General features: G+C 46.6%; 1 protein-coding gene across 1 annotated transcript; it reads left to right on the top strand.

Moving 5' to 3' along the window:
* Positions 1-1,888: 1,888 nt before the first annotated feature.
* On the top strand, positions 1,889-22,887 carry cilp2 (cartilage intermediate layer protein 2; the record flags this gene model as incomplete). The annotated part of the gene is made up of 9 exons (XM_084443906.1): positions 1,889-1,952; positions 10,860-10,955; positions 13,768-14,037; positions 14,401-14,583; positions 16,610-16,765; positions 17,029-17,346; positions 17,870-17,978; positions 18,560-18,717; positions 20,465-22,887. The coding sequence occupies 9 exons, from the start codon at positions 1,889-1,891 to the stop codon at positions 22,885-22,887; spliced, it is 3,777 nt and encodes a 1,258-aa protein (XP_084300032.1).
* Positions 22,888-23,181: the final 294 nt, after the last annotated feature.

Raw genomic sequence — 23,181 nt, forward strand, 5'->3', positions numbered from 1 at the left:
TCTGGACATCTCCACGTAGGAAGTCACTGTGTTGGAATGTTGATTCCCCAAACACACACGTGTTAAACCTGTCCGGAGCAAACTGGACAGAGATTTATTACAACACACAGCTGAACATTTACAGTAACCCATTATAACGTTACAACATACAGATGAACATTACAGTAACTCATTATAACGTATTACAACATACAGCTGAACATACAGTAACCCATCATATTCCTTCTCTATGTACACCCCCTTTCTTTCTGTGAAGCGCATTGCATTGCCTCTGTATGAAATGCACTATATAAATAAAGTTTCATTTGATCTTCCTCCCTTTCTTAGGCTATATGGTATTTTCAGTTATTTTATCATCCATCCATCCATTAATTTATTCAGGTATTATTACTATTATTATTATTATTATTATTATGATTATGATTATTATGATGATTTTACTTCTATAGCTAGCGTAAAATCTGATGTTCATCAGTAGTCTTTGGTGGCAGAGGAATACATGCAATAAGCAGATACAGTGAGAGGCCATATGGAGAGATGCCTCCGCCTCAGTCGTCTAAATGAGGCACCAAGCAGCACCGTGCGCGGCCGGGCTGGGACGCTTCAGGGACTTTTACACAACCCTCCTGAAAAGATCATTAGAATTTGCTAATGATGCACTTGCAGCTATATTTCTCTGTTAATTCAAGCCTCACCAGCAGTCCCTGTGTTTTGAAGTGTTTTGTTGAATGGCATGCTATATGAAGTCACTTCCCCTTTCTGGCAGAGCGGCCTTGTGCAATCAGCGGTTGTTAAAAGTTACAAAATCGAACCCGAAGTCTACCATCTGGCTTTGTCAGAGTCCGAGATTACACAAAACGATGCGCAGCTCTGTTCAAGGTCTGAAGCACTGAAAGAGAAAAGGACATGACAGCTTATGGGAGAGCATGCTTTAACTCTGGCATGCTTACAGCTGCCCAGCCAATTTATCAGAGACAAATAGCATACCTTTAGCTCTTATGATGAATGGCATGGCAAAAACATTACCCTTTTTTCAAAGGCCAATTTAACTTCTGTGGATCTGACCCATATAGCTGTTGATGTGTAAACAGGTCTGGGACTTGTTAGGCTGTAGTGTGACTATGTCATAATCACCGAAGTGAGCTAAGCTGTATATCCCTGTTTGACCTTCTGAGGGAGAAAATCTGACTAGGCCGCCTCTGTAATAGGTGTGGATTGAATCCACGATTTCTTTCCTGTTGAGCCAGAGAGTTTCTACCATTGGTCCAAGAAAACGTCATTTCAGATGGTGCCATTTGATGAATGCAACACCCCAAAGATTTCCGTTCCCAAACCACCTCTGCTACATTCTCTCTGATGGTTCCAGTGGCCAACACCTGTGGAGAGGGGATTCAACCTTCAGCACCAGCCAAGAAATATATAACAAAGCAGGAAAAAATTAGCACAGTAATGCAGACACAACAGATGAATCACACTCTGTGGAAAGTTAAAATCCTTTATTTCATAGGTAACCCCCCTCTCCTCCTCCTCCTCCCCCTCCTCCTCTTCTCTCTCCTCTGCCTTTTTTTGGGAGTGATATGGGGACACACATGTAGGAGACCACTAGCCAATGGCGAGCTGAGAGGGGCTGGCTCGGTCTGCTCTCTGGGTGTCTCTTGATTTAAAACTCCCGACCTCCTGTCTGTCTCTCTAACTCACTACCAGCCCTCAGAGACGGGACTGGGCGTCCTCATCCCAGCAACACCTGAGAACACTCAGCAGCCAGGGGCACTCCTGAAGAAGCTAATTACTTTTCCCTGCCTGACATCATCCTCACCTCACCGTGCTACACAGAGACAGACGGAGGAGCAGAGAGTTTGTGACCGGGCGAGAGCGAGAGAGTGGCACCATGTGGGACTTTACTAAGGCGGCGGTCCTGATGTCCTGCCTGACTGCAGTGGCCCTGGCTCAAGGTACAGTATGCTACATCACTGTGTGTGCTGTTTGACTTTATCCTACGCTGCCATGTGACTCACCACTCAGTTTTCAGATGGTTCCCTGTTCAAAATAACAAAAACCGTGCTTGGTTTTGTCAGTGAAATTTGATTTACGCTATGTTGACTTGTTGTACATATACATTTTACAGTATTTAATTTTCCAATATCAATATTGTCAATGATCTAAATGAATAACATATTGTATATGTAATATGACCAGTGTGATTGTGGGTTTGTACTACAAGTGTCATTATTTAAATTATAATTGATGAACTCCAGAGGACTTTAGGCTATTACTCAGCTCCAACTCAGCAGCACTTAAATGTAAAGGCTGTAGCATAATCTACCAGACCATACTGAATACCTCCACACATGCATGACATAACTAACCAGGTGAGAACGGACTGTGATGATATATCTAAACCAGGTGAGAACGGACTGTGATGATGTAACTAACCAGGTGAGAACGGACTGTGATGATGTAACTAAACCAGATGAGAACGGACTGTGATGATGTAACTAACAAGGTGAGAACGGACTGTGATGACGTACTGTAACTAACCAGGTGAGAATGGACTGTGATGATATAACAGTGAAAACAGACTGTGATACAGTAATATAACTTATGAGAACAGACTGTGATAATACTAACTAGGTGAGAACAGACTGATGATGTAGCTAACCAGGTGAGAACGGACTGTGATGATATAACTAACCAGGTGAGAACGGACTGTGATGATGTACCTAACCAGGTGAGGGACTGTGATCATGATAATAGAAGGTCAGATGGCTCAGGATGTAGAGTAGCCTCCTGGGGATCGGTGGGTTCGATTCCAGTGTAGTTGTGTAGGGTGTCTCATTCTCTAACCAGGTGAGAACGGACTGTAATGATATTATCATATCATGTACTGTACGTATGTGTGTGTGAGTGTGCGTGGGTGCGTGTGTGTGTATGCGCCGGACTCAGCACTCTTGAAAAAATGTGTTCCAGAAGGTTCCTTCGGTAGCCCCGGTTGGATCTAAACGGCTTCCTCAGAGGGTTATAGGGTTCTCCAAGTGAAAAACCCTTTTTTGTAGCACTTTTTTTCTCAGAGTGCAGACCACAGCTGGAGGTGTTAATCTCTGTTGTGAGGTCATCTGGCAGACTGAGGGGGAGCAGATGGATATTCGACCCCGAGCGGGAGGTTAAGTGTTTCTTGCTCCAGCTTCACGGCCCTCTTTACAGTAGTCTTCTCCCGTAAGGCGCGTCCTCGCAGAGGTCAGCGGCTTGTCGTCTGCGAGCTGCGCGAGTGCGACCATGGCTTTCACTTTTACGGCTAGTGTGAATAGCTGGATATGTTGCGAGGCTTGTGTATATTGTTTCTAATTGAAGTGTTTCTCTGTGCGTGTACTCGGCAGTCTGGGGTATATTCACCAGGTCGGCGGCGTTTAATAGACTGGGGGAGTGAGAAATAATTGGATCTCATGATGGTGCAGTTCTCTTGCTGGTTCTACTGTGCGGCAGAGGTGAGGGAGAATCTGTCCTCGATTCACCTCAGGACTGTGAGAACGCGTTTCCCCTGAGAGTCTGCAAGTCAGCCGCCAAGGAACCGAGCAGCAACAACAAGACGACTGTCCGAGGCCTCACCTGCTGAGAGAGCTGCGGCGGGCGGCTCTTTGAAAACACTCTCAGCTCTCTTCTTTCTTCAGAGCTGCCAATGTTCACTCTTTCATTTTTTTGTTGTTGTTGCTAATATCTCTCTGGCCCTCTCTACTTTTCCGTTCTTTCTCCCTCCATTTCTCTCTCCCTCACACACACGCACGCACACACACATACACATTTGCGCACGCACACACGCGCGCACACAGACCCTTTGCCTATTTTCTCTGTCTCTACCGCCTTACCTCTCTCTCCATCACTCTCTCCCTCACCTCTCACTCCTCATCCCTCACTCACTCCATCTCTCCATCTGTCACATTTATGATCTGTTTCCCGGTCTGAGGACAGCTGCTGCTGTATTCCCCCTGGGTCCTGAGGTGGAACATAGCTGACTGACGGAAGCAGCCCCTGATGACTCCATGTTTCTGACTGAGGGGTGTTTAAATAGACGCATGCCGGGCAGACAGCCTGTAATGAGCTCCCCTATGCCGAGTGTCTGCGGCCTCGCGGCGGGTGTGTGTGCCAACAAGGCCACATCAAGTCCCTCTGCCTCCCCACCCCTGGAGTCAGTGTTGTCACCTCAAAGGCAACCTGCTCACATCGCTCCCCAGTCAGAGTTAGGCTGAAGAGTGACTGGAGGCCTCGTTCAAAGGACTCGTTCCCCAGATGCTCATCTCACAGAGACAGGACATGATGTAAAGCCCACTGACTTTTCTAAGAGAAACAGGGAAATATGGGATCAAAGTTAAACCCATTCATCACAATGCCAGGGGGTCCTCAAATGAAGTGACCATTTTCTATTTCTGCAACCATCTCCTAATGTCGATGTGTGTTGTGTGTGTGTGTGTGTGTGTGTGTGTGTGTGTGTGTGTGTGTGTGTGTGTGTGTGTGTGCGTGCGTGTGTTTGAGAGAGAGAGTCACCTTTTGCTTCAGTGGTTGCTATTTCTAGAGCTCCTGGGTTATTTACTATTGTGGAATTGCAATTAGTCTCAGTCGTTCTTATGAGCTCGATTGAGGAAATGCAAAACTGTAGAAAGAGTCTATGAAGAACACAACGCCTCTGTTGTGCCTTCATAAATCCCCCCAGATATGTGGTTGTTTTTTCATCATTAGTTAATGTCAGAGGAAAAACTGTATTCTGGATAATGGACCACAGATGCTCTGAGAATAAAACTGTGGCTCTCCATTCAGACTCAAGCTAGAGAGAGGGGGGGGCAGAGAGAGGTGAGAGAGGGAGAGAAAGAGAGAGAGGGAGAGGGAAGGAGAGAAAGCAGGGGAGAGAATGCTGTCTGATTGCACACCTAGGCCAGGAATGGGCTAAACACACAAAACAGCTTCCACATGTCTGCAAGGCCATGTCTCTCTCACACACACACACGCACGCACGCACGCACACACACACACACACACACACACACACACACACACACACACACACACACACACACACACACACACACACACACACACAAACACACACACACAAACACACACACAGGGACATGAGGATTTTTTAACCATCAATTTACCCACTATTAGAGAGCAGAACCCAGTTTTCGGTCCATTGGCTTGCTAGGAATCCTTGTCTGAATAAAATTTCGAACAAATGCCTCCTTATAACCTATAAGCCTTAATAAGGTCAGAGCCTGTGACAGGTTCCAGCTCTTCTCACGCTTAACTGCACACTGCTGTCATTACGCTTAGCTGAGTATGAGGCTGAGCCTGACAGAAATGCTACAATGACGCTCACTCAGTGAATCTAATTTCATCCAACCTGGTACATAGTAATAGTAGTACATAACATAGTAGTACATAACACAGGGGGACAGAGATGTTTTTTTTTTTTACATTCTTTTCTTGTAAGGCTCTGGAATATTTCAAACAGCATCCAGGCCTGCAGAGACCCTCAGTATCTCTGCCAACTCAACTCTGGCACGCCTACCTGTCTAATCTGACTGAAGCCTTTACCCAGCCAAACTTCATAAACTATTGATTTTAATCAACTTTGTATTAGCATCTGGCATGTGCATGCGTGAAGCGCCTTGAAGATGGCGCAAGAGAGAGAGAGAATGCCCCCTGGAAACGCCTTTGCTACATTTGTCCTTGTGTCGCCTGTAACTGAAACACAGCGATGCTTCATTTTAAAATGAGCCCGGTGACGTGAATGATGTGCCAACACCCGAAATAGCCTCTCCGAGAGGTGACGCAGGCTTTGATTCCCCCCTATCAATAACACCAACCTGGCATCCAACCTGGCTTTGTTTGTCTGTATTAAGGATGTGTGAAATAGGCATTCAGGCCTTGTTTTTGATATGCTGATGTGTTGTTTCCCTTGCAGGGTCTATATTTGGCCTCTCTGTAGTTATTGTGTTTTATGAGCACTGGGGGGGGGGGGGGGGGGGGGGACATAAGTTTAAACCCGTTTCCTCTGACTAGGAAAAGCTGTTTTTAAAACACTTAATGAGGTAGAGTCTGTTCAAGTTACTGTTCAAGGCCACTGGTGTGAAGCTAGCAGTTATAAAATCACTGGATTTTTTTAAATGCACATATAAGGTGTTAACAAGACACTTAAAATTAAGGTTTACAGCTTAGGGCAGTGCTGTAGACACCTGCAATCTGAAGTCATTCCTCTGACGCGTCCCACATATTAGATATCATGAAACCCCTATTGTCATTAGTCACTTTGTAAATGATCCTTATTTCATATTTTATATTTTTGGTTTCATTATCATGCATCTTGAAGTGAAAACCACCAGCAAGCTTGCTAGATCAGGATGGTCTCACAAGGCTACCGGCAACCAGCCCCCGCTGAATATCCAAGTGATGTACTGTAGCTCACATAAGATTGTTGTATAACAGAAAAGTACAGAAAACCTTGATGTAGAATAGGCTGACAGCACACAATTAATTATTTTATTTAACAATGCCACTTACAGTGCCCTCCTTGTAGCAAAGGAAACATCCAGTCAGTTTCCTTAGTAATTGCAATCTGCTTGTCATTAAACATTAATCAAATCAGTGTTCATTACACGGCTCTTTCCAAGGTCATATGTAAGTGTGTCCAAACGCAGCATCAAAGTAATTACTCCCCAGTCCTGCTCATCAAAGATTTCTGCTGTGCAGCTGACTGAAGCCCCCGAAACAGAAACTGGCAGGGTGGCTGTTCATCCCATGTTCTCATCATAACAGCTCAGGAAAGATGATACAGAATATGAAAATCTGCAGTACACTGTTTCATTTATGATACCGAGCCATTCTGACTCGCTGACCATGGCTTTAAACAACCACAGATTTACTTAAATTTACATAATGAGAAAGATAATTTACATAAGAAGGGATGATATTGTAGCAAAACCATGTGGAATGTTAGTAAGCTGGAGGAGAAACCTGCTGGCATGAAAGCCAACAGTAGAATATAAAAGCAGAGGTGCCAGGCCAACTGGGTGTCTCTGTCCTGGGTGTCTCTGTCCTGGGTGTCTCTGTGTTGAGTGTCTCTGTGTTGAGTGTCTCTGTGCTGGGTGTCTCTGTCCTGGCTGTCTCTGTGCTGGGTGTCTCTGTGTTGAGTGTCTCTGTGCTGGCTGTCTCTGTGTTGGGTGTCTGTGTTGGGTGTCTGTGTTGAGTGTCTCTGTGCTGGGTGTCTCTGTGTTGAGTGTCTCTGTGCTGGGTGTCTCTGTCCTGGGTGTCTCTGTGCTGGGTGTCTCTGTGCTGGGTGTCTCTGTCCTTGGTGTCTCTGTGTTGAGTGTCTCTGTCCTGGGTGTCTCTGTCCTGGCTGTCTCTGTGCTGGGTGTCTCTGTGCTGGGTGTCTGTGCTGGGTGTCTGTGTTGAGTGTCTCTGTGCTGGGTGTCTCTGTGCTGGGTGTCTCTGTGCTGGGTGTCTCTGTGCTGGGTGTCTCTGTGTTGGGTGTCTGTGTTGGGTGTCTTGTGCTGGGTGTCTCTGTGCTGGGTGTCTCTGTCCTGGGTGTCTCTGTGTTGAGTGTCTCTGTGCTGGGTGTCTCTGTCCTGGGTGTCTCTGTCCTGGGTGTCTCTGTGCTGGGTGTCTCTGTGCTGGGTGTCTGTGTTGGGTGTCTTGTGCTGGGTGTCTCTGTGCTGGGTGTCTCTGTCCTGGGTGTCTCTGTGTTGAGTGTCTCTGTGCTGGGTGTCTCTGTGCTGGGTGTCTCTGTGCTGGGTGTCTCTGTGTTGAGTGTCTCTGTGCTGGGTGTCTCTGTCCTGGGTGTCTCTGTCCTGGGTGTCTCTGTGCTGGGTGTCTCTTTGCTGGGTGTCTGTGTTGGGTGTCTGTGTGGGTGTCTGTGTTGAGTGTCTCTGTGCTGGGTGTCTCTGTGTTGAGTGTCTCTGTGCTGGGTGTCTCTGTGCTGGGTGTCTCTGTGTTGGGTGTCTGTGTTGAGTGTCTCTGTACTGGGTGTCTCTGTGGCTCTGTGCTTTAACACAGCAGTGTCCCTCTTAAAGGATATGCACTATCCCAGACACATAGTGTTACATTTCGTATAATGCAGTGTTTGTGCTCTGCATATGTGCTCTGTAATATGTTCCTATGATATGGCAAATACAGTACAAAGTTTTCCAGGAGACTCTTGTTGAGAGAGGTCAGAGAGGATTTTTGTCCTCTCGGTATATTGGCTCAGATGAGTGAATATTTTTTTGCTTCCCTCTGGAAAATTAGGGGTAGGATCAGTATACCCCCCCCCCCCTTTCTTTCCGTGAAGCTCACTGTATTGCCTTTGTGTTAGTTTGGAGTCAAGCACCACAAAGCATGGGCAGAGGGGCAGAGCCAGAGCATTAGCTTACCTTTCAAATCCATCTGATTTTGAACATAATTTCATCAGGGGCGCCTGTCATGACTAAATGAGAAAACGAATGTAGGTCGGTATAATAAAAACCTGTGTGAAGTGAAAGTTAAAGTGGAAAGAAGTCCAAGTAAATCACACCTTGTGTGCCAGGATATGCTACGGACAGCTCGCTAGAGTTCAGGACTCATTAGAAATACTTGAAAAGTGGAAATTTGCGGTCAGTGACCAATCAGAAGCCAGATCAGCCTTGACGCACAGCCCACCATCTGCACAGGCCAATCAACGTCCTATTGAAAACCCAATAGGATTCTCATTGGTGTCCACAAATATCGCTTGTTCCCAGAAGTTCTTGTCGCAGTGAGAACCTCTGGGTACTCAGATTATCTTTGTGTAATATATGCGCTATATAAATCCTGTACTTTGATTTGACACACACATAAGCACACACGCACACATGTACAAACACACACACTGGGACAGGCTTTTTCATACATTAATTGAAAGATTTTCAGATCAGAGCCGCCATTACTGCTTCTCAAAAGTGATTGGGAATGAGGCAACATCTGATCGTGATAAGGTCTAAAAAAAACAAACAACCACCTCTTTTAGTCCCAGAGCCGTCAGAGTACGCTCAAGCCCTGTCTGTGTGCGGAGTAGCAGGCCGCTTCCAGGAGAAAGGTACCGTTCATTCCGTGAGCTGGAGAAGGTGGAGGAGGAGGAGGTGGAGGAGGAGAGGGAAGAGGAGGAGGTGAAGAAGGAGGACAGGCACAGATGAACGTCTTGGCTGTGTTTGTTGGACGAGTGTCTTGTAATGGCTGGCTTTACATGGCTTAACTTCTCTCAGCTGTGTCTCAACTGATTGCCCCCCCATCGCTGGCAGCTTATTGATGACATGTTCATCTGAGGAGGAGGGAGGAGGTGTTTCTGGCGCTGAACAGTAAAAACGTGTTTCAAAGGACTGCCAGCAATCACACACTTGTTCGACAAACACTAGTCTAGTCCTTCAGGTGATGGAGGGACGTCTGGTAAACTGTCTCATGTCCTTCTAGCATCCCTCCTTCTCTCTTTTTCTGTACAGGTATGCCTAATTTTTTCTCTCTATTTCTCTCTCTCTTTCTCTGTCTGTACAGGTATTCCTCCTCTCTCTCCCTCTCTTTCTCTTTCCCCCTGTCTGTCCAGGTATGCCTCCTCTATTTATCTATCTCCCTCTCTCTGTCCATCCAGGTATGCCTCCTCTCTCTTTCTCTCTCCCTCTCTCTGTCAGAACAGGTATGCCTCCTCTATCTTTCTATCTATCTATCTATCTATCTATCTATCTATCTCCCTCTCTCTCGGCAGTCCCTAGCTCAATATTTTATTTGATTATTATATCAGAGTTGATGGAGAGTAATATATATATATAAGGGGAGGGTTGCGGTCGAGAGGAATGGGGTTGTGGTTGTGAAAAAGACAGAGCATCACAAGTGTATTGGAAAAGGAGGTTGTGCTTCAACAATGGGATTCTCAGTGGAGTGCTAAACCTAAAATCCCCAAATCCAAAGCATGTTTAAAAAAATATATGAAAAGGTAGCACAGCAAAAGTCAAGGAGGATAAAATACTACAAATTAACATTTATTTGGCTTGCGTCATTCACTAGAAAAACACTGGCGCGTTGCAGGCTTCTTCAGAAGGCTGCTTCAGAAGGCTCTGCCGAAACACATAAGCGTTTTTATTGTGATGTGAGCCAAATAAATAAGTTACATTTTAGCATCAGAAGTGTTTTTCCATATGGAACCCAGTTTCTTCTTAATGGGACTGGACATCCAGAGGTTCGCTGAAGGCAGAGAAAGACTTCTCTGTGTGAGTTGAGCTGCCAGTGAGAATGTGTGTGCGCGTGTGTGTGCATGGACGCGTGTACGTGTACTGGCACTAGGGAAGAGATATAATCAGTTGTTCTCTCTTTCTCTCACTCTCTCTCTCTCACGCACACACACGCACGCACGCACGCATGCACGCACACGCACACACGCACACACTGACAGCTCAACTCACATGCTTATTGTCCCACAGTCTCCTGCTCCAGACACACAGTGTGCTCCTCCGCCTATGGGGTTCAGACAGGGGGCTCCGGACACACAGACACCCCAGAGACTGAGCAGTCAGATCAGGTATCCCAACCCGAGCGTTCCCCTCCTGCCCTCCATCCCCCAGCCTGGCGTGAGACATTCCCCCTGCATTCACAGACACTCAGACAACCTGGGGAACGTGCCTTGAAGCGGGTTCCTTTCAGACACAGGCACTGTCACGCATAGTACGCCTCCATAAACCTTGGGTTCTTCCTAGAACATGCTACTGTAGATCCATTGAGCAGAGCAGAACTGATATCAGCGTTACGGCGGTAGCAGACAGGGCCGTCCTGACCAAACCAGGCCAGCCCAGACCAGGAGTGTTCATGGTGTCTTTTCTCTCTGTCTCCCACAGGCGATATCTGGAACAGCTCATTACTCAGGAACTGGAGAACCATGGACAGGAACAGAAAATTCTCCTACAACACATTGATAGATCCCCAAACTACAGGTGACTCATTACTCTTCCTCTCATCAAGCTCATTACTCTCACCTGGCCACATGCTGACCCAGCATCTCATTACTCTCACCTGTCTACACAGGCTGCAGGTGATTATTCAATTTATTTAGTTTTTCAGGATCCAGAAGAAATAAATCCCCTTCAGGTGTTGATGTTTACAGTATGTGTGAGATTGGGTTGCAAGCGTAAGTTTTATAAATTATACGCGAGGCAATGGCCAACATAGTTGTTGACGTTTGAAAATGACACAAAAATATTTAATAAAAAATATAGCATAAGCTGGGTGGAAGTGTGTCCAATGACAATCAACAAGCACGTCATCGAGAGGCCTATGAAGATATGAGATGAAAAATAATATATAAGATTATGTGAAAAATATTATATAAAAATATTCTATAAGATGGAAGATCATTGTTAATCATAACTCTCATGTACATCATTAATTGTTAAATAAATCCACCGAAGCTGAACGATTTACTTATTATTATTATTATCCATAGTGTACGCTACTGTACTCCCCATTGCTAAACTGGCCTGTACTTATTTTTCACTGTATTTAAACTGCCTTAGGAGTTGTGTCTGCTGTTCTGGCCACAGTTGTGATGACTGGGGCTGTGTTTTATTATCATAAGGCCAAACTCAGCACACGGAGATGGTTGCTAGGAAGGGGGAGCGGTTGCATTCAAAGTCACATTTTCTGAAATGGGGGCTCTCGGTAGGCTCATACATTTTATTGAAGCATACAATTAATCTGCTCAACCCGCAGTGCCAATTCTATTTATAACATATCTCTAAGTCAAATAGACACTTGGCTAAATCAAAACACTATTATTACTGTACAATATCACTCACAACACTACACCTATAATGTCACAGTACTTACACTAATCAAAATCCCAGTTATGACTAGATTCCCCTAATTTACACTCGTCAACGTCCCAGTTACAGTATCACTTAGATTTCACTAATCAGTGTACTACAGTGTTATGACACACACTAGTCAAAATCCCAGGTAAAAGTGGATTTCCCCAAGCTACATGCCAGGGACCAAGGGTACATGTACCTGTATGATGCACCTATATGATTAGACCATATAATATGATTAAATTTTCTAAACGTGAAAGCATTGGTCTCCTAGATTCGATTCACGCCAAGGAGACTGTCGGCTCAGGTTGAGGCTAATTGATAGCTACATGGTCGGTGTCTACTCCTAGTTTAATACAGCCATGGTCTGCTTAGCTAGCATCTATTTAGGCTACTTGGCCGTGGTTGTGTATGCAGTGCGCTCTGTGAAAAACAATGTGTAAGGGTGAGCAAATCATTGGCACTAGTGCGCTGCTGTCACCGATCTGTACAGGTCAGCAGTAAGTTGCCGTCCTGCGGCTGAAAGTATTAGACTACTATCACAAATCTATTGGGATTATTCAAGAAATGTGTTTATAAGTCTCTCAGACATTAACATGACCTCAATGTCCTCGATGCTAGTTCCGATCGTGGGTAGATCTAATCCTCAGAGAGGCAGAGCATTGAAATACGAAGGTATATTCAGTCAGCTTCCTTTATACTAGCAAAAACAAGCTGTGAGCTCAAGCGTTGCTTATCTTGGTGAATAAGTCATTCTGGACATTCTGACAACTTTTACCTCTCTACGTATCCTACAGTATCTGCTTCTGGACCCACCTAGATGCTTCCGAGACTTGCACCTGGACATGCACACACACACACACACACACACACACACACACACACACACACACACACACACACACACACACCGCACTCTTATAACCCTTGCCTCTGTCAATTCTATACAGCAAAAACACAATTATTACAAATCAATTTTTTAGCCCCAATCTTCTTCATGCACGCATCCCCGGGTATGGGCTAGTGCTCATATTACAAAACATTAAACTGAAAAATCAGCTCCATAAGTCGCTGCCTGTGGCAATGATCAATGACCATGTGCAGTTTCGGATGGACTGGCCAACCCGTCGAGGAGAAAAATGAATGCAGACAGAGCAGACAGATCAAGCAGACAGACAGAGCATTCTCCATTTAATAGTAGGATAATCTAAGGATTTCATTGTACTTGGCACCCATATTATGCAAAATGTGAACAATCAATATAAGATGAATAATATATGGCGTAAGTTGGAAAGGATCTGAGAGGTGCAGAGAACTAATAGCAGCGAAACAATTAAATATTTCAAAACCACAGGAGTGCAGTTTGATCTATGTGACTGTTCATAACATCCCTATCTAAGTGAAGACATACCATTATATCCGCAGGCGAAGGGAATGTAAATTAAGTGAATATGTCACCCCAGTGTTGAAAAGCAAGTTATGATGACTCAGCAGGCATTCAGGGAGATTGTCAGATTGTCTTAGCTTCTTTGTGTGAAAGCAGTAAACTCCCCTTACAATACATCACTGTGACGTTTTCTCTAGATTGACCCTGAGGGTGTCATTTAAATAAAGACGTAATGATTTAAAATAATAATAAATAAAGCAATGACTTATTCAGTGAGAGGTTTGTGGCACACTGTTAATGCAATGCAGGGAGTTATTTCTCCACATCTTTGGGAAGCTGTGAAACTTGAACATGTGGCAGACAAAAGCTTGACAATGTGCCTTCTCCTCCTCCTCCAACTCCTTCTTGGAAAGACTTTGGACCACACTGTCTCCCATGGGCGTCTGAACTCACTACAAATGGCAGTAGCAGACTCCTCTCTTCAAACTTTCTAACCCCCGGTCCTCTCAACCCCCCCCCACCTCCTGTTCTGGTCCTGACCCGTGTCTGCAGGCGTGACGGAGTGGACTTCCTGGTTCAATATCGACCATCCGGGGGGGAACGGAGACTACGAGCGCCTGGAGGCCATCAGGTTCTACTACAGAGAGAGGGTGTGTGTCCGGCCCATGGCTATGGAGGTGCGCACCACCGACTGGGTGGCTGCGGAGGAGACGGGGGAGGTGGTCCACTCCAGCCTGGACAAAGGCTTCTGGTGCGTCAACAAAGAGCAGCCGTACGGACGCACCTGCTCCAACTACCACGTCCGCTTCCAGTGCCCACCAGGTACAGTATTGTACTATCATGTCATTCATCACACAAGGAAGGAATGTTATGTGTTATGAATGTGTTATGAGAAGGGTCCACGGTGGTGTAGGGTAGTCTAAGCATCGGGATCCGGTGCAGGTGTCCTGGTCTCGCCAGATCCCACAGGGGGAGGGGCATATTGGGCTGCCACTCCCAAGGGTGGTCAGTTTAAATTCAGCGCGAGGGTCCACTGCTCTACAGGGACCCCGTCTGGTGTTGGAGTCACAGTCACAGGCTTGAGAGAGAAACGTGTCAATGAATACACACATACACACACACACACACACACACACACACACACACACACACACAGCCTAACTCTACTGTTTACTGTGTGTTCAGTCAATGCCTACTGGACAGACTGGGGTGAGTGGGAGCCTTGCTCGACCTCCGCCTGCAACGATGTGGGGATCCAGGTTCGCCAGAGGAAGTGTGTGAGCACCAAGCCCCAGCCCGTGCTGCTGTCACCCCCCTGCCTGGGACCCCACTCGGAGAGGAGGGAGTGTTCCACCCCTCCGTGCCAAGGTACCCCCCTCACCACACAACGCCCTGTACAGTATGGGACAGTGGCGGACACAGCAGGCCCGTGTCCTGCTTCATCGTTCATTTTAACCAGGAGAGATTTTGGATGAATTTTGTGAAGCGTTATTATTGAAACATGTAAATTGAGCGTGTGAGCGCAAGGAGCAGATTAAACGAAACCCAAAGTGCACCTGCCGGCGAACGCAGGCCTATGCGAATGAAGACAAGAGTGTCAGAGTCAGAGAGAGAGTCAGATAACACAGGTAGCCTAGTCTGAATGCTTCATGTGAGCCACCATTGGTTGTCATTGATTGCATGAACTGTGTGCATCTGTACAGTCGTCCTGGTTGAACTTATGCCATGCTTAATTCATGTCTTCTTGTTCTCTTTATTTTATCTTTTGAAATGATGACTCTTCTTTTTGAGTATGAATAAACAGAATTATAACTCACGATGACACCCTACGACTGGATACTGAGGGCAGATCATTTTGAAGGCTTTCAGTGCTTTCAGCATGATAAATCCAACCTCCTCTCTCGATCCAACATCAAACTGCTAGTCTGTGACAATCATCTCCGCTGTAAGGATGCCTTATGAATCTTAATATCAGTGTCACTAATCTGCTGCCGTAACATCTGAGGTATAGCAGCAGGAGCATATTAACAAGCTGTTTAAAAAATGCCAATATGCTACTGAAAATTCAGCTGCAGCCGCATAGTTTTGACACATAAAACCCTGGAGAAGGTGTCACCATCACTTTGAGCTTCTTCTGAATATCCGTCACTCCTCTCGACGTACCTTTGATGTCCATAGAACACCAGAAGCTCTGATCAAGGGAGTGCTGTCACTGTGGGACTCTCTCTCTCTCTCTCTCTCCCAGAGAGCAGTCATGTCTCTCCCTCAGCCTCCCACAGACGGTGGAACACACTACCCAGCACACTCCGACCATCGCCAGGACACATTACTTAAATCAAAGAGGGTGCACGACTCAACAATTAAAAAACAATATCTTACTGTAGTGCACGGTCTAGGAAAAGTTCTGTTCAAATAGCAGATACACAACACTCATGGGTATGTCCGAATTTAGGATCATTTAATAATTTGTCACAGCATGGGTAGACAGACAACAGAAGTTTCAGTCACAAGGCCTTTCACAGCGTCATCACGGAGGAGACAGGGCCTACCTACCTTCTCCCCATAAAGGAGAACACACCCACTGCAGTTTGAACGATCAAACTATCTACAAAATGTTCAATCAAATATCTCTACTCTTACCCTAATCAGTTGTTGGATGTCATAATAATATAAATCAGCATAGAGTCAGCATCTGCACATCATCTACAGTATAAGGCTCCATCCAACTAATATGCTGTACATTCATACAGCTCCATCGGATGCAGCTCATTCAAACTAGCCTGACACTCATTTAGTTTCACTTCATTATTCAGTCTGAACAGGCTCCCATTGCAGCCGTTTTCTGAGATGGGCGTTGCCAAAGAGGGAGTCCATTAGTTCATCCCCTAACCATTCGCAGCATTTGTAACCGCATTTAAAGGAAGCTGATTGGCCCGGTTGGAATTCCAACAAGAGATATTGCTCTGGACGAGAGCCTTTCCAGACCCTGAATCCCCAGCGATACACTAATCTCACAATACGATACGATACACAATATTGGATTGACGGTAACAATACGATACAATACACTAAGGGCAGGTGTGAAGCGTTGCAGTAGTGCTGCTGTTCACACCAAAAGTGCATTTCTCCACATTTCTACTCCAACACACTTTGTGAATTTAGAGCTTAACTGTTGTAATATCATGGATAGGCCTAGAGAAAAAAGACGTGTTTGTTACCAGCGTTGTGTAGCCAGCATTCACTGATATACAATAAACATATCACGATATTGTTTTCACCTTGACGATACGTATTGTGACGTTTCTGTATCGCGATATATTGTGGCACGATATATTGTTACACCCTTACTGATTTCCATCCATTTTTCGTCCATGTCCGTGTTGTTGTTGAGCAGCCAAATGGAGTCCGTGGGGGCCGTGGGGAGCGTGCTCTGTGACCTGCGGCATGGGTCGCAGGGTCCGGAGGAGGACCTGTTTGAGGACCTCAGAGACGGTGCAGTGCGAGGGACGACCTGGCGAGATACAGAAATGTGGGAAGAAAGCATGTCCAGGTAAAGTGCTTTCAGAGGGACTAACGCAATTGAAAACAACTTTAGAGGGACTAATTATCTTAATTAGTTAATTATTTCAATATTAAGAAGAGACACTTTGTGTGTACCATCTTATTCAGAACACTAATAGTGTACCATCTATGCCTAATGTACCATCTATGTCTAATGTACCATCTATGCCTAATCTGTGTGTGTGTGTGTGTGTGTGTGTGTGTGTGTGTGTGTGTGTGTGTGTGTGTGTGTGTGTGTGTGTGTACACGCAGCCAAGTGCAAGCGCGTGTGCAGCGAAGGCCGGCCCAGCGAGGACTGCAGTCGGTGTGTGTGTGAGGGACACACCCTCCAGGGGGAGGTCTTCAGCCTGACGGGTGTTCCCGTGGCGGGGGCCCGCGTAGCGTTGGCCAGCCAGCCCAAGGTCAACCGAGCCCGGACCGACGCCAAGGGCCTGTTCAGGCTCCACGGGGTGTGCTCCTCCTCACCAACCCTCCTCTCCATCAGGAAGGAGAAGTTTGCGTCCGTCACCGTCTCCACCTCCAGCAACTCTACCGGGAGATCCTGGGTACGGGCTGTCCTCAGGTCTGCCGGTGAGCTCACCGTCTTAATATCAATTTGAATCAAGGAATTTGAACGTGTATAGACTCGTCTTTGACAAATGGCCGTAAGAGAAGGAGCGGCCACAGCGGAGTTCTTCATGGAGCCCCAAACCAATCAGTTGTATACAGTACAGTACATTATACACACCTGAGTGAAAAGGAGGGATGTTAATGTACTTTCTTCACGCCGGGCCAGTCAGACTGCGTGACCATCCATATAGAGGAGCCAGACTATGAGAACCACATATTAAACAACAATGTGAACCACTGGAGGCAAGTCTGAAGTAACCGAAACAGTAAGACTCTCATCTGCATGGAAACTAGGTAAACACAGGAGGAGTTCACACGGAGCAGTAATCCCCACGCCAATAATTTTTCATAAGTATGGAGACCAACAAGGGCTTAAACTGTAAGGCCTGATTTAGTTTTATGGGACGTGAGGCCTCGGCGGTGCTGTTTACAACTGTCGGAGCGTCTTGGCCTGACGATCCTGTTTCCTGTTTCCCTCTCACAGAGAAGCCATACATCGTGAAACACCCCGAGGACAAAGTCCGTTACGAGGGACAGCGTGTGCTGCTGTGCTGCAAGGCCACCGGAATGCCCGCCCCAGACAAATACTACTGGTGAGATAACGCATGTTTGTATGACTGGGGCGTGGGTTTTGAACCCAGGTCTCAAGTGTGAAGGAAATGCAACCTATACTGAATCTCGCTAACCTAAAGCCTAGTTTGAGCCAGTTTCATGTATTCAGCTCTCAGACAGGGCTATCCATCACACAGTTGTTACCCTTGCAATCCCAGTTTATGCCCCCGCAACAACCTAGCCTCGTGAGACCATCGTGTGAGCTCACATTCTGTTTCTCTCGCAAATTAGGATGGACACTCTCCATAGAGATCATTTGTGCCAGATCAGAAAACGATCTAGCCAATCAGCGTTCTACAAACCGCTTCGCTGGTCGGGTATGACATTGAAGTTTGCGCCTGATAGACAGTGATAGCCAGATGGCTCATCCAATCACCTGCCAAGTATTTTTGAAAGTGCCTGCCCTTTTCTAACGGATAGTTCCCAGATGGTTATACGAAGCAAACCATCTGGTGCATCACGTTAGCAAACCCCATCCCGCCACAAATCCCAAATATTCATACCAAGAAACTTGGCTGCATTTTCAATTGTTTTGTAACCCTCCATTCCTTTCACTCTCCAGGTATCACAACGGGACTCTGCTGGACAGGAAGGAGTATAAATACGAGGAGGATTTGGTGCTGAGGGCCCTGAAGCTGGAGCAGTCAGGACATTACCACTGCAAGGCCAGCAGCCTGACAGGCAGCATCAAGTCCTCACAGGCCTTCCTTACTGTGATCGGTATGTATGCTGTAGTAGGCTCCAACATCAGAAAATGTTATGTTACAGTGAACTCGCATTCTACATTTATAGTTCAGTCGGAATTGAAGCTGTCAAACCCACGAACATAGTACTGAAAGGAGGAGTTTTAATCAACTGTGCTGTGGCAGAGTCATTTTTATACTTGTAGTATTGGTCGGTTGACTACGCCAAGGATAGCTACTACAGAATACTGAAATTAATGAAAAAGAAAAAGACTAAAACAAATACTGTACACTGTATCTGTTACTTCGAGGAAGAAAAAAAAAGACACACTCCAGGAAAATAAGATCATAAAATATTAAAACCTGCAGAATCTGGCAGCGCATGGAGCAGTAGGGGTTTATTATATTTGGTTGAAAGCAATCCTTTCTAAACAAAGACTCTTTATCGAGAGATCACCTTGGATACAGAAACTCCCAAACTCCCTGTTATTGAAGTGAAATCCAAGATTGTCAATAAATCTTACTACTCCCCCCCTCCTCGTAAGTATGCATTCCGACATCCTTGCGGGATAGATACACACAGTGTATATTCCCCAGTTGCTTGTTAGCCACGGTATAAAAAGGGTCGTTGGGGAAGTGTGCTAAAGCAATCAACCCGGGCTGCTTCTGAAGGAAGTCTTGGCCTGCAGTCATTACAGTATGAGCTATTCACCCCTGTGAATAACAACAACACGTGCGTTTGAGCACAGTCCTGACTCCTTGAGCACAGTGTGGTTTCCTTCATAGTATTACATTTCTCTAAGGCCGTTGGCATGCGCTGGATTTATTCAGAAAATGAACACAACCTTCATTCAGAAGTGAAGGTCGTTATTTCAGAGAATTTAGTCAGTTCTCAGTAAAGATAACCAGACGCTTCCATCCTTCCATTATTCTTCACTTAATAGTCAATTCAGATCAGATTCATTCAAAGAGAAAAGAGATGTTTAATTTTCACAGAATATTCAGTGTTCTTAGCAAAGAATCGGAGTTACAGTAATAACACATCAAACTAATCAAAGGGTTTCATCTGTCTGCAAAAATCTGCCACTTATTTGATTTGATGAGGGGAATTTAACAGGAAAACTGAAGCACGAACCTAGGCATGATATCATGCACAGCCAAGGTTTGGGCAAACAATCATTCTTTTTTTCAGTCCCCATCTGGATGATGAGTGAACAAATGTACTTGTCAAGTCAAGTTCAACTCTAATTATACATGTTTTGATGCACAACTTCTAATCAAGGCTTTTCTAAGTCCATGTGGACCATGAGTGATGTGTTTGTTTGTGTGTATGAGAGAAAAGAGAGAGAGAGAGAGAGGGAGTTCCCAAAATACTGGCATGTCAACCGAAATGACTGCCATATAAAGTACCAAAAGGCCCTTCGCTTTGAAAACTACATTTGGTCTATATAAGTCTGGCGACACTACTGTACCTTATTAGGGGCTCCAAACCACTTCTGCTACATTCACCCACTTTTGATCTCTTCCCATGTGGAGAGATCCATCTGGGTCACGGCACCAGTGTGTGCTATGCGGGGTTTGAACTCACAATACTATTCGATTTTGATTAATCTGAGAGAGCTACTGTACTACATGTCTTCAGGACTCAGGACAGGGTCGCTCATGATATAATTTTCACCAAACCACCCCTGTTACAGTACGTGCTCATGTATGTATAGCCTACTGAAGATGTCTTGAATAAGGCCCATCCTTTGCTAACTCTATATGAACCGTGTCATCCACAGCTAAAGGCGCAGCAGCATGCAAGGCCACGCCTGAGAACAACCTGGTCAGACTGCCTGTGGACTGTGTCCAGCCTGGGACCGACTCAAAGCTCTACAACGCCGGCCGCTGCCCGCAGAACAAGTGTGCAGGCTCACTGGACTTTGACCTGCGCTGCAGGGATGGGGGTGGCTACTGCTGTGGGGTCCAGAGCATGGAGACCCGGACCATAGACTGCGGGACCTACACCCTGCCCATTCAGGCTGTGACGGAGTGTGGCTGCAAGAGATGCGTGGAGCCCAAGGTGCTGGTGAGAGGCAGGGTGGTCACAGCTGATAACGATGAGCCTCTGCGCTTTGGACACATCTTAATTGGCAAGGAGAGAGTGGGCACCACTGGCTACCAAGGAGGCTTCACCCTCCACATCGTCCCTGAGACAGAGAGACTGGTGGTGAACTTTGTCGACCCCAATCAGAGGTTCATTGATACTTTGAAGATATTCATCTTTGACAAGAGGGGAGGCTCTGTCTACCATGATGTGAAGGTGATGAGAAAACAGGAGCCCGTGGACATCAATGCCGGAGAGACCAACACCATCGACCTGGGAGATATTGAAGGGGAGGACCCCATCGGACAGATAGTCATTCCTCCCAACTCATTCCATAAAGAGAGTGGAGAGGTGTACGAAGGTATGGTGAAGGCCAGCGTCACATTCATCGACCCCAGGAATATCACCATGGCTGCAGCCGCCCCCGGCGACCTCAACTTCGTGGATGACGAGGGCGACATGCTTCCCCTGAGGACTTATGGGATGTTCTCCGTCGACTTCAGGGATGACACGAACCAGGAAGTCCTTGGCACCGGGGTGGTCCAGGTCCTCCTGGACACGCAGCACGTTAAAATGCAAGAGCACATCCCCAAGATGAAGCTGTGGTCCCTCAACCCAAACACGGGCATCTGGGAGGAGGAGAGCGACTTCCACTACACCCAGAGAATGTCAGGCGGACATGGGAGGAGCAAGCGAGAGGAGCGCACCTTCCTCATTGGCAACATGGAAATCAGGGAGCGTCGCCTGTTCAACCTGGACGTGCCTGAGAACCGCCGCTGCTACGTCAAAGTCAGGGCGTACATGAGTGAGAAGTTCCTGCCCTCGGAGCAGCTGGAAGGGGTGGTCATCACCCTGATAAACCTTGAGCCAAAGCCTGGCTACTCCTCCAACCCTAGAGCATGGGGCCGCTTCGACAGTGTGATAACTGGACCCAATGGAGCCTGCCTACCGGCCTTCTGCGATGCCCAGAGACCCGATGCCTACACAGCTTACATCACAGCGATAATGGGAGGTGAAGAACTGGAGGCAGCTCCTTCATCGCCCAAGATGAACCCAAACATCATTGGAGTGTCTCAGCCGTACTTAGACAAGATAAATTACCGGCGCTCAGATCACGAGGATCTAAGTCTGAAGAAAACAGCTATCAAAATCAACCTGGCAAAGCCAAACCCCAACAATGTTGAGGAGATCAATGGGCCAATCTACCCCTATCGGAGTATGATCGCCTGTGAAAATGCCCCTGTCTATGCCAACCATTTCAGATTCTACCGAGAGGAGAAGGATAAATATGAATACAACGTGGTGCCCTTCCAGGAGAATGACCTGACCTCTTGGATGGGAGATTACCTCTCCTGGTGGCCCAACCCTCAGGAGTTCAGAGCCTGTTACATCAAGGTCACCATTCTTGGACAGAAGGAAGTGATGGTGCGGTCGAAGAACATGGGAGGAACGCACAGAGAGACCAGAGGCAAGCTCTACGGCATCAGAGACATACGAAGCACCCGCGACATGCACCACGCCAACACCTCGGCGGCCTGCCTGGAGTTCAAGTGCAGTGGTATGCTGTTTGACCAGGCAGCTGTGGACCGATCACTCATATCTGTCCTTCCTCAAGGGAACTGTCGCAGAGTCAGCATCAACAATCTCCTTGAGGAGTACCTGAGAAAACATCCCCCTGTCGTGCAGAACAACGAATCCTACGCTTTCAATATGTTGGCCCCTGTGGACCCCCTGGGCCACAACTATGGCATCTACACAGTCACTGACCAGAACCCCAGGGTGGCCAAGGAAATCGCCATCGGACGCTGCTTTGACGGCACCTCCGACGGATTCTCCAGGGAGATGAAGTCAAACACGGGGGTGGCCTTGACCTACAGCTGCCCAGAGAGGACCCTGAGCAGGGAGAGCCTGTTCCAGCGTCTGCAGACCAACCCAAGCCAGACCCTGTCTCAGATGGCCAGGGACATGAGAGAGTCGGAGGGGCTACAGGTGAGGAGAGAGTCCACCCAGGTGGTGGCCTACTCCTCCGGCCAGCAGGGCAGACTCTCCCAGAGCAGGAGAGCCAGCTTCAACACAGCCAGGAGAAGAGCCAACTTGCGGACACTGCAACGGCAGTAGAGCTTCCCCCACAGAGAAGATGAGTCGGTTGACAGAGAGGTAATCAATCCTGAATCCTTTTCACTTCAATCATCCTTAATTTATTTATAAATTGAAATGAACCAATTGTGTTTTGTTTTTTAGGCATTTGGGGGTAAAAGGAAATGAATAAGGTGGCGTCCTCACACAAGACAAAGAAGGAAATGTTCAGTTGGATCAGTCTGGTGATGCTGGAAGTGAACCAATCAACAACGGCACAGTACTCTATTGAAGCGGACATCAATCCTACAGTGACAAATGAGGACATGCATTTCC

This window comes from Borostomias antarcticus, assembly GCF_949987555.1.
Source record: "Borostomias antarcticus genome assembly, chromosome: 10".
Taxonomy (NCBI): Eukaryota; Metazoa; Chordata; class Actinopteri; order Stomiiformes; family Stomiidae; genus Borostomias; species Borostomias antarcticus.